The sequence below is a fragment of the Bufo gargarizans genome, chromosome 5 (assembly GCF_014858855.1).
Source record: "Bufo gargarizans isolate SCDJY-AF-19 chromosome 5, ASM1485885v1, whole genome shotgun sequence".
Classification (NCBI taxonomy): domain Eukaryota; kingdom Metazoa; phylum Chordata; class Amphibia; order Anura; family Bufonidae; genus Bufo; species Bufo gargarizans.
Window position 1 is genome coordinate 302,561,773 of NC_058084.1, and position 13,076 is coordinate 302,574,848.

At 41.8% G+C, this 13,076-nt stretch overlaps 1 protein-coding gene across 1 annotated transcript in view; it reads right to left on the reverse strand.

Moving 5' to 3' along the window:
* DROSHA (drosha ribonuclease III) overlaps nucleotides 1-13,076 on the reverse strand; it is a 305,757-nt gene that overhangs the window by 183,928 nt on the left and 108,753 nt on the right. The window contains exons 15-17 of the mRNA XM_044293205.1: nucleotides 11,995-12,094; nucleotides 10,667-10,774; nucleotides 4,144-4,251 (exon numbers count right to left, since the gene is read on the reverse strand). Coding sequence (XP_044149140.1) covers nucleotides 4,144-4,251; nucleotides 10,667-10,774; nucleotides 11,995-12,094 — 316 coding nt within the window. The remainder of the gene's footprint in view (nucleotides 1-4,143; nucleotides 4,252-10,666; nucleotides 10,775-11,994; nucleotides 12,095-13,076) is intronic.

Here is a 13,076-nt window from a genome sequence, read left to right on the forward strand (position 1 = left end):
ATTATCACCACACTCACACTCCTTAGTGTGAAGCGCTAATACGTTACAAGCCACTAAGCACTAACAAACAATGCCATTTTCAATTTCCCTTCACTCTTTGTTCTAGAGTAGACACATCTGAGTCATGTCCCACTCCAGGAAGCTGACATGCTTGTCTAGTGCCAGTCAAATGGAAAATAAACCCTTGACAGTTTGGCAGTAGGCATTTAAGAATAACTATTTCACACACGAGAAATGGCAGAAAATAAAAAATAAAAATCGCTGGGGCTAACTCGACGGCAAGGGTTAATATCGTTTCTCAGGTATCTGAAGGATTAATATTCAGTTTACACTTTAACAGGGACAGGTTCAATGGCGCAATGTGGGCCTGTCTGCAAGAAAAGGGATTTAATCTCCTTCTGAAGAGCAAAGGGGTTTATTTGTGCCTTGCAGGTCTGCTGACAGTGACAGATTTACTCACCGCTTTCTCTGTATGGAGGATTAATGTTCTAAAACACTGCTCTGGTCAGGAAATGGATTCATCTGTATTGGTCATGTTCCTGTATAGTGGGGACAACAATATGACTATTTTGTGCAAACTGTGAGAAAGAGAGATGATGATGTAGGACCGCCATTAACAGAAACGGCAAGCAATATGACTGCTCATGTATTGTGTACAATGTGACAGATATACCGTGGCACACATACAAATCGGTAAGAAGGTCTGGAAAACAAGAGCAACTGGCACAAGGCAAACTTCCCCTAACATTAGTTACAACGTGCAGGAAAGTTACACCACGACAAGAAGTAAAACGGGTGAACAGAGGAAACGAAGACAGGGACCTTGAATATATATGACCATGTGCTACTATTAACGTTGGCAGCACATATGGCGCAGCTCATGAAGGAAGTCACATGTCGTGAGCTGCTCGGTGGGTATATAAGGTGTGTGATAGGCTGTCTGCACACATATCCCTCGCTGTAGTCATGTTTAAAAAGGGGCAATTTATCAGAGTTGCAAAAAGGGAGGATTATTGGCTTTCAGCACAGTTTGTGAACTGTTCACATGCTGCTGTGGAGAAAGTGTATCCCGAGTGGACAAATGGCACCATTACGAATAAGCAACATGGAAACCATGTGCCACTGATTTGAAGCGTTAATGGCAAAATGAACCAGGGGGCTACTAGATGTGTGTCAAACCGTTCGGCAAACCCTACTGCGTATGGGGCTCAGAAGTAGACGTATGGTCACTGCATCTCTAGGCAGAAAAGGCTTACGTTTTTGCTGCAGTATCTGAATTTCATCTCTGCTGATTGGAGATGAGGCAATCCTTTGCCAATGAGTCATCGAACTAATGGACGCTGGCACATCAGGTGGCAAACATCAGAAAACAAGATGGTGGTGGCAGCGCTATGGTATGGGGAATGTTTTTGTGGCATTCTGGGCGGTACGGTGGCTCAGTGGTACTCTGGTTTCCTCCCACATTACAAAGACATAACGATACTTAGATTGTGAGTCCCATTGGGGACAGTGTGACGGTAATGTCTGTAAAGCGTTGCGGAATATAGTGGTGCTATATAAGTGCATAAAAGAAAGAAATAAATTCTGTGGGTACACTCATACATGTGGAGAGCCAATTTAGCTATGAATCCTTGCACATCAAAGACACCTATACATGTTGATTGTCTGCCATGGAGTGGATGGGATCTTCCAGCAAAACAATGCGACATGTCACATTACTAGAAATGTCTGATATTGGTAGGAAAAGCATGACCAAGACTTGTAAGTACTACCCTGGCCCCTAATTCCCTACACTTAAACCCAGCTGAGCATCTGTCGGACCACCTCGATCATCATGCTTACTCTAAGGGACCATCTTGCTTGTCATGGATCCTATGCAATGCACCCTCCAGCAGCTGCAGGGTGTACTGCAGTTAGCATGGCTCCAAATACCTATGACAACCTACCAGTACCTTGTTGCGTCTCTCCCAGTTCATCTAGGTGCTTTATGTGCTGCACACAGCAGTAACTGTGGATATTAGCTTGTGGTCATAATAATACAACTCGACTGTGTACATCAGTTATATTAAATCTATGACTCGCCTGAAGATCTCTGCAGGACATATTATACTAGTCACCACATCATTTACCTTTCTGTTCTACATTGAAAGCTTTTTCAAAGCATTTATTGTGCTGTATGCATGATGTGCAACATCAGGCCTGGGAGCAGCGAGTGCAGGAAGCACCCTGGATCTGGAGTGAGGATGCCAGAGCAGAAGAGATAAGTTCCTTTATTTACTTTATGTCTCATTGTAGGTCTGATGAGAAATGGGGGTCTGACCTGAGGTCTTAACTTACTCCTCTAAAGCCAAGTTGCATTTTATGGTGAGGGAAATACGATTCCTGCTTACTCTCTTTATTAATGCCTGGCCAATTGATGTAGAGAAAAAAATAAAAATAAAATCTTAACATCTTCCTTTGTGTTTTTACTTAGTTTAAAAGGGATTGTCCCACAAAAAATATTCTACAGTTTTCAAACCAGCACCTGAATCTGAATACTTTCAGAATTACATGTAATTAAAAATGTATTATAGTTACTGAGTTATTCAATAAATTGGATCTGTACAGTGGCACCTTTTCCTTATTTCTTTGTCCGGCTCACTGAGAAGGCCGCACATGCTCAGTTTCACCCTTCAACTGCCTCCTGAGCTGTGATAGGCAGAGCATGGACACGCCCCTGAGCTGCAGCAGAAAGACACTCCCCTGAGCGGTCAGCTTGATATAAATCTAGCAAAGCAATGACTGGAGAGATCTCTGGATCCATGTGACGCACAGAGCTGGTTCTTGCTTTGTTAGAAAGGTATTGTCATGGACTATATGATGTCAAGTTTAATTTTTTACAACAATCATGGCATAACCCCTTTAATAAGATAAGGGCAACATTTTTTTTTCGAGGACCTCAAATAAGCATTTATAACTACAAATTCATGCCTATGTTATATATTGAAAGCAGCATAAAACAGGGTATATTTCTATTTTTGACATTGTTTAGCAAACTTCAACACCTTTCAATTAAAGACTATTTGAATTATGTTCCCTTTCACATGAGTGTTTTGGTTCGGAAAATATTGGTCCGTGTAATTGCGGCATTTCCTGGACTGACTGACTCATCTGACTGGAACTAACTGCACCAATGTGATATATGATGCTGTGAGTTCCAGTCTGACTGGAAGGCTACTGCCCTCTACTTACAGCATCATTAGATGAACTAGACAGCCATGGGCCAGCCAGAAAACGTGGCTCGTATTTTCCAGACCAAACATGCTTGTGTGAAACTTGCCTGAGCTAGTCTAGTTACATTCTATTCTAGAATTATACTACAGATGTATGGACATACTGACAGATGGATGTACGGACAGACAGATGGACAGATATTTTACATGCATCAGGGCTTTATGTTGTTCTCTCACTTTGTTTCTCTCTCTGCTTGTATATGTAGGAGTTGGATGACAATATACAGAGGAAATACCTTCTCGAATACAATGAACAAAAAATATTATATACATATAAGTACAGTAAAGAGTTCCCCAAAATCTCAATAATGTGAATGGGTCTGAGCTGCACTACTGATGGCGCCACTGTACAGGAAAAAAAACTGAGGGGGGGGGGGGGGGGGTCCTGGAATTTGGAACCCCACAGAAAGAGATAAGATATCCAAGTGATAGGCTATCATTTAAAAAAAATACAGCATGAGCAGGGAGTAATGCCAGATAAGTGAATTCCCACTCACTTAATGTTAAAACCAATAAGCAAAGTAATGGTAAGCTTGTATATTGCTGTGCAGTGTCCAGTGTACCGTATAATATGCACTGTATGGCATATGTCATCTCCTTTCCTGATCATCTCCCTTGCTCCTCTGCACCCATCCAGCCTATTAGAGGGATTTCTGGACTAATGGATAGTTACTATATACTGACTACATATAATCACATACATCAACTTTCTTTCTTGCATATAAAATCAAACAGAAAAACGATGCAAAGACTATTCCGTGACATAGTTAAGCAAGCAATATGCTACGCTACCTAAACCAATTTGTCATCTCCACATAGAAAACATGACTTGTATAAATGAGCAAGAATATGAGATATTGGATTTACTCACCTGCAGCAAACAGCGCTCCTTAAACACATATCCAATTAGTCTGTCTAAATGCATAAGGCACTTATGATAGCGAATGTGATGGGTCAGCACTGGCAGCATCATTGCATGCTGAAAGGGAAATAGAACATATTAAACCATTGGAGACTAAAAAAATAACACCAGCATAACAAGGGCATAACAATTATTATAGCCGGTGACTGATATTATGCAGAGAACATCTCGGATTACTTCTGGAGAGAATAAGCCTCTGAAACTTGATGAATAACAAGATACGGATGAGTTTGCAAGTTTTAGTTCCACTTCAAGAAAACTGGATTTTTAAAATAAACCGATGCTTGCCCTCACTTGTACATTGTATAAAATACAATGCCAAGATGCAGCTAAGTAGACAATGCATAATGATGCAGAGCCTAACTATATACCATGCTGAAGCCAAGCATGCGGTGATCTATATTAACTCCGAAACAACTCCAAGACCCCAGAGAGAAGCACGAGTAAAATTTCTGCAAAACCTAGATGGATGACATGTTATTATATCACATATTATGTCTTGAGAGCCCTGGCAGCCAGAAGTTTAACGTCCTGGCCAAAAAAATACCAAGGGAGTCTAGTGACAGACTAGCAGATTAATATACACATAAATATATCGGTCCGGCCGCATATCTGCTTTGAAAATGGAAGTAAAGATGGACCGCTACACTATTAGGCTTGACGTTAATCAAACCTGAAAAGAATGATTGAAGTGAAATTATCCGCCTTTTTAGGACTGTTACTCAGGCACATCTGAGAAATTCATCTGATGAAGAAGCACACTTCGGCACATCAGCATTTCCTATTGAATTTCAAGCAGCTGAATAAAACATTGTTTTTCTGGTCAGCATATTGCAATGTCCTTACAGTGCTCAAGTAAAAACAGCCATTTTATCGGCGCTAGAACAGTCAAGTGGTGTGGGTGCCATCTCAGGTTAAAGGGCCTGTTATACGGGGTGATAACTGCTCGAAGGATCCTAGTCCAGTGTAAAAAGTCCCAATGAGCGAATGGTCAACCACAATTCAGTTGGTTGTCAATAAACTGGTTGTCCAAGCGTTTTATACCGATAACCTATCCTCAGGATATTCTAGTAATGGTACTGGACGCCTTTAAAGAATGAAGGTGCTCGCAGATGGACTCTTCAGCCCTGAATAGTACAGAGTGAAGAAATATATGGAAATACTACTCTTCATTTAGATAGAGCCAACATATTCTACAACGCTTTACCGTCAGTACTCTTAAAGATAGAAAGTGAATCACATTTATTAATCCATGTGACAAAGAATAATCCGTGTAATAACGTTACATTTCTTTCTCAACACAGATCAAGAAAATCCAGATTCTTTCAAGCAAGCAACATTCGGGTCCTGGTCTGGAAAAGGTTTGAGCTGGGTATGTGGAGCAGAGAAGGCCTCTGACACTTTGCATCCTTAAGAGGTAGTGACGCAAATTTGTTGACTGTATTATCCTCAGTTTGTGATCAGTGGGAGTCCGAGTCCTGGCACCACTAGCGATCAAATGTTTGAAGAGGCCGTGGCCCCCCCAGATGAGCGCTGTGGCCTCTTCTTAGGCCAGTGGCGTCACGCTCATCAGATAGCCAGTCAAACACAACCACTATCTGATGGAAGTTGCGAGGAGGCTGCGGCGCACGATGGTCTTTTCAAACAGCTGTTCGGCAGGAGTGCCAGGAGTTGGACCCCCACCGATTACAAACTGATGGCCTATCATGAGGATAGGTCACCAGTTGAAAACTATCTGAAAACTCCTTTAAACGCATATGATGAGCTAAAACTTCTCGTTTGTTGGCAGTACATCCCCTCATGTAAACTGGCATTTATTAGTCACTTATCTCCTCTCATGCAGTTTCTATCACAAGACAAGAGAATACTGGTAGGGAAAGAACCATAGTTACTATATAAATGCACGTCTTGCAATTGCTAAAGACTAGCTTTTACCATCAATCAATGCTCATTTTATTCTTTTACCTTCCCGTGTATAAGTATTAATGATAATGACTGGCATGGGGTCACTGGTTAGCACAAGTAAGGCTACTTTCACACTTGCGGCAGGACGGATCCGACATGCTGTTCACCATGTGGGATCCGTCCTTCGGCTATTTCGCCGTCCCGCCGGACCGCTGACGGGGGCGGAGCTCCGGCGCAGCATGGCGGTGCACGGCGAAAGCCACCTGACTAAAAAGTCTGACATGCAGTAATTTTAGTCCGGCGGCTCCGCCCCCGTCCCCATTATAGTCAATGGGGACGGAGCGGCGGTCCAGCGAAATAGCCGCAGGACGGATCCGACATGGTGAACAGCATGTCGGATCTGTCCTGCCGCAAGTGTGAAAGTAGCCTAACATAAAGCAATGGTGGTCTGACCAGGACAAAGGGGGAATTACATATTATATGGATTCATTTTTATCACAAAATAATAAAACCACTTGTCTAGTTGCTGTTTTTATAAAGACATAAAAATGCAGATTGCTGGCCTTTTCTGTCCTGTCATAAAACCGTATATAAAGTGGACCTGTCACCACTCCTGACATGCCTGTGTTAATAGCTTCACACATTCCCCATGTAATAATAATTCTGGAGCATCTACTCTTATGGCTCTATGTTGTGCCATTTCTTTATTATTTCTACTAGAAGTTATGGATGAATAGCTAGCAGTCTGCAGTAAGGGTACAGAGGGGTGGTGACCAGTTGGGGGGGGGGGGGGGGGTGTACCTGCACAGTCTGACAATAGCAACAGTGACTGGATAGAGCGAGTCTGTGCAGGTGCACCCCAACTGGTTACCACCCCTCTGTACCCTTACTGCAGACTGCTAGCTATATTGATCCATAACTTCTAGTAGAAATAATAAAGGAACAGCACAACATAGAGCCATAAGAATAGATGATCCAGAATTGTTATTACATGGGGAATGCATGAAGCTATTAACACAGGCATGGCATTACCACACAATATCTAAACCCATGACCACATACATATGCAGGAGAAGTCTCCCACTACACTGTAGGATATTGAAAAGCCTGTATTAACTGTAATAATAAGCATACCATTAAGGAAGAAAGTCAGTAGTGATTCAATATATCCTCTTTAATGTCCTGTTACATAGAAGGACCATTAATTCCCAAATCCATGGAGCACTATTGAAAGCTAATCTCAATATCTTATATCTTTTTATTCATTCCAGCCAATGATTCTTCAACATTTTCTGTCAACAAAAATGCCACTAATCTTCCAGCCGGAGATCCCAATCACACACGCAAATGTTATATTTCCCCTTTTAGAGTCGTTCATGTAGAAGATATGTGATAACTCACTATTAAGATCTCCCCTGTTGCTAATAGAATCCATAGTGATATTTCTTGAAGAACAAAGAGGCTTTTGGACATTCATTTGTAAAACCGTAGGTTTATTCCAAGTAATGAAATCAAGAACTTCAAAATGGATATTACAAGTCTGAATGCTTCCACATTATAGACAGTCAATCTATTTGCTGCCAAGTAAAATAGGGATTTAACAGGCTGACTGGGTTTATGGTGCCTCAGTTCAACTCCTTCAGTGATGTCTCTCTTTAGTCATTTCAGTATACTCGGCCAGACCTCAAACCTACCACAACTGAGAGCATAGCATTAATCATCTTATCAAGTGGACGTACTAGTAATACAATTAGATCTATATATACATCATTTATTTAGTAAGATGATACCTAAAAGTTATTACAAATAAATACTAACACACCTCCAACTCCAACACATGACCACAGATGAGGCACTGACTGGCTGCACTGGTCATGTTCCAGCAGCTTGCAAACAAATACTGGAGTCAAGAGGAAGCATCTGCACTGGATCGGCAGGGGATTGGATAGGCAAGTAAGAATATCATAATATTTGGGGCTGCTTTAACTTTTTTTTGTATGTTGGAGAACCCCTTTAAATGATGACTTCAATACAAGTGTTTCCTCAAAACGTCAACTGTCAATCACCTACATGTTTTTGCTAAATGGAGACTAAGAAAGAGGAAAACTTAGGTGTGCAGAACCATGACCACCGAATGGGGTATTGTACTAAATGTAAACATGTAGCGCAATAGATTTGACACGGAAAATATTACCACATATTAATGGATAGTGTACTAATATCTCTAGAGGATCAGAAGAAGAAAAAAAAAAAAAAAGAAAGCAGTTTTAGGGTACTTTCACACTAGCGTTTGTTTTCTTTTCTGGCATAGAGTTTCGTCCTAGGGGCTCTATAATCGGAAAATAACTGATCAGTTTTATCCCCATGCATTCTGAACGGAGAGAAATCTGTTCAGGATGCATCAGGATGTCTTCAGTTCAGTCGTTTTGACTGATCAGGCAAAAGCTAAAACCGTAGAATGCTACGGTTTTATCTCCGGCATTTTTCCCAATAGGAATGTATTAGTGCCGGATCCAGCATTCAAAATACCGGAATGCCGGATCCGTCCTTCTGGCCTGCACAGACCAGTAAAAAAATAAATAAATACAAGACGGATCCGTCTGTTCGCTTAACAAGTGGAGAGACGGATTCGTTCTTGCAAAGCATTTGTAAGACGGATCCGGATCAGTCTCACAAATGCTTTCAGTCACATCAAAATTGGTGGATCCGGCGGGCAGTTCCAACGATGGAACTGCCCGCTGGATCACACTGCCGCAAGTGTGAAAGTAGCCTTATATTCTAAAGTGACCATTTCTAATTAAAATATATTGAGGTCCTGTACATTACTATACATATGAACATTACCCCTTTAAGCCTCCTCCTCCCCTACATTGCATGCATTCCCTATACACAAGCAAATACGTCAATTTTAACAATAAAGCAATTTAATGGTATTCTGAAGGCCTTCCCTACACTCCAAAGATATACACGTCTCTTTATGCAGGAGTCAGACTATTAGTAACATGGTCGCTTCACTAATCCATGTGGAGAACCACACACAAACGCATGGACAGCACTGTGTCAGTACCTACAGTGAAGAGCCTGTAGAGCTCTTGCAAGCAGTGTGGCTTTATTGTTCTGTTAGCACATGAATGGTCCATCCCACTGTTATATCCTGGGAATCCCATTTGAAGCAACACTAAACACAGAAAAAGCACACAAAAAATATCCCAGCATTTCTTCCCTTCATCTCCTGTATTCTTCTGGTCCTATTTTGCCTCATATTACAATTAAAACTGAGCTCAGCCATGTCCCCCTTCCTCCTCCTCACTGTCGTGTCTGGCTAAAAGAACACTGACTGGAGCAGGAGTCTCCCTGCTGTGCCCTGTCTGCAGTGCTGCCCCCTCTTTTACGCCTCACCCCCTCATTTAGCCGCCAGTCAAAGATGGAGAAGATCAGCATGACATTGAGCTCCGTGTTCGCTGCAGGCAAATTATCTCCTGCTTAATTTTGTTCCTTTAAGGGGGAATCAACTGTGATAATATTAGCTCCGCTACACATACCACAAATGATTGGATTATGGACCAGCGTGTGACTCCCGATTTGGAACTAGGACAAATTTATCATTAAAATATGCCACTTTTGTGGCGTGAAAAAGTTGCAAACTGCACTTTTGCGACTTTCTGAACGGCACTTGCACAACATTTTTTTTGCGCAAGTATCGTTTCTCCGCCAGACTTGCCACTTTTCTGAAGGGCGAGGGCGGGGCTAGTGCTCCACCAATTTCATTATCCTCTAGAAGAACACTGAATTCTACTTCAGGCAGGGGCTGGTATAGATATCAGTATAGGCACATGGACTTGCGGATACGGCGCCTAATTTTTGATGAGGTGCACTCATCATAAATTAGGCGCAGCATCTTTCAGTGCACCTGGCTACCAAGGCCTGGCGTACGCCTCCATTGTATGATAAATCGACCCCATGTTTTAAAGACTTCTTTTAGGTGCATTTCTTATTCTTTCTAAGTTGTGCTTTGGCAAAGCTGACATTTTTCGCTCTTCTGGCTGATGAAGGGTCACAGGTCCCATAAAGTACCAAGTCCAATGTTTGGACATCAGACTTTGAAAACCCTTCTAAAAGGTCATTGCATCCTAAAATAATTTTCATAGGTCAAGTGTAATAAAAAAAAAAAACAAAAAAAAAAAATCATCAAGGAAAGAAATTCATGTGCAGGTCTAAGCTCAGGCTTCTCTTAACGCCTCACATTTCCATTCCCAATTGCTTGCTTTCAGTGCAATCTAGTGTTGTTTGATAAAACCAGTGTGAAATAGCCTTTACATGGAGAGTAAAATCTGAATAATTAGCTGCTTCCATTAATGCTGATTGGTGCGAGTTAGAAAAATACTGTGCAGCTACAAAGGTGTGAAATTGGTCTTTCTTAACTGAAGCTCCATGTGGCCTTCACCACTGATTCTTAAACACTGCTGCTCCGTGGTAATGAACAAGATGGGAGTATCAAGCTGTAAGCCACACAATCTGAAGACCAGCCAAGAAGGCCTCAAGGACTTGACTTATTAATATTAATTACCTGGCAGACATCCGAGCGAATGCCAGATTTCCAAAAACCCTGGCTACTCAGTTCTACTGTCACTTCACGCCTCATTGTGTTCTTCTGTCTGATCTTCTGAAGAGCCTCCTAGTGAGATGAAAGGAAAATTGGTAGGTTGTGAAATCTCTGGGAAAAACAATAACAGCAGCCATATGGTGCAAGAAATCATATCAAACCTGCTTCAAATACGCAATACTAGGAGGACGCCATAGATATCAATGCAGTATAAAAATCCTAAGATATCTAAGGATGTCCGCTCTGTGCTGTGACAAGGCAAACTTCAGCAAAGTAGGACAGCAAGTACCGTAATATGCAAGTGTCGCGTAAATATGGATTAAGCAGACCAGAACGCTAACACTGCAAACAGCCTGACCCGAGTGATGAGGATGATTTGGTTATTACAGAGAACATAAGAACAGGGAATAGGAACATCCATGAGCACAGCACCGTTACTAAACTACTGACAGCATGTACACTTTGCATAATGATAGACAAATTAATTACTGGGTGCCCGACAGTTCTGCTGGCAAAGCAAGCACTGTGCAGCGGGCATAAACCAGGGTGACAGTACACCATGATAGTCTGAAAGGCTGAATTAGAAAAATGCTACATGTTAAAAATAAATTGTATTATACTCGCACAACTGGCCCAGTATATCCATACCCCGAACACCCTCAAATACCGTGAGATCCATTGCCTTTGATGTAGGGACCGTCAGAGGCCATACCACCAATGCATTTCTAATGCAGTGTATCTGCTTAGTATCACAGCGTACAAGACAAGTGATCTGTCAGGACGCAATGACCTTGCGTGCGCCAACATGTAAAGCAAATGGTAATACATGGATCAATGGCCACCGCAGCAATTCACAAAATCGCACGCGCCAGCGATCACATATTGAAGACTTTTTGGAGGATTCAAATGTCTAATGGTTTTGTGGGAAGATATATGAACAAGGGAAACGAGCAGCAGCGCGTAGTCAGCATATTATAGATCTGAGGAGGGGGATGGTAATTATTATAGGTACATGGCAAAAAAAATAAAATATAATATTCTATTTTTTTAGCATTATACCAGCAAACCATTCTGATCAAGAATAGAAACTTCTGGAAGTGGAAAGAGGTTTGTGCAGTCATTTGAAAGGCAAAACAGGTTTCTTTTAAATATCTTTCCACCAGCCCAGAAACATGTACTGAGTAAGTTGCAGAGTATTCCTTAGGGTTTTAAATGACAGCACTGGATATCATGCTGAACGGAGACTAAACCTGCCTCATTAATTGTGCTCCGTGGGTAAAAATAAAGCTTACCTCCCTCTGGACCAATTTCTGCTTATCAGCTTGTTTGACTTTGGGGCTATTAGCCAGTAGATGGCGCAGTTTTACGTAGCTTTTCCATAGCTTCTGGTACCTGCGGAGAGGTGAAGAGATGGTCAGTGGAGAGAACTTTCTCAAATGTGCACTCGCCAGGAGTGAAGCATTTTCTATGAGTCATAAAGCACATCCTCCAGTGACAATGGAGAAGCTTTTTTCTTGCATCACTGTTTTCCTGCTGATGACCCCAGCTTGTCCCCACTTAGTAGTAAAATGAAACGTTTCACAGAAAAGCTGCAGTCACTCATTCTACATTTCTAAAAGCGCTGGCCATTTGAATCTAAGTAGAATGTGTTCCGTACACCTGGAACTTTATCATTCCCATCAAAAGTAAATGACACCCTGTCGTAGTCTCACTTTCTCCAGTGGCGAGCCATTTTTCTTTCTGCTCTTTTCTAAAGTTTCAGCAAACATTATGTGGATTGAGCGCCTTTTAGTAGAACGTAAAAATGGAGATAAATAACCAGTGTCCTGCTGCTGAAATCACTCTGCAGGGTTTGCTCTATAAACGCTAATGGACCAAAATTCATTTGGAAAGAGACAGCTGAAGAGCGCATCCCTCCAAACCATAAATTTACCTGATAATATCCCTCACTTGCCAAGCAAGGAAGTTTTCTGTTCAGTAGTTATCATGGTCTTACTGGCCAATGCTACTACCTTACCAGCTTCTTGCTGAAATCTGCCTGAACAGGCTGTTTTTTGCGCTCTGCAGCGGGTGTTCCATAGCTCTTAAAGGGAACCTGTCATGTGGATATTTGATTATAATCTAATTATATACAATTAATAACTACTAAAAAGTACCTTCTATGTATTCACTTACTGGTGTCACAGATGGTTACCTCATAATACACACACAAAGATGCTGCATGCTAATGAGCCGATTCGAGTTCAGCGTGATGTCATTGAGTCCAGCGTATATTTAATTCAGAGCTATAGCCACTCCCCTGCCCACCTGCTGCTGATTCATATGGAAACAAACTGTAATTCAGCAGCAGGTGGGCGGGGAGAGTCAGGAGCTC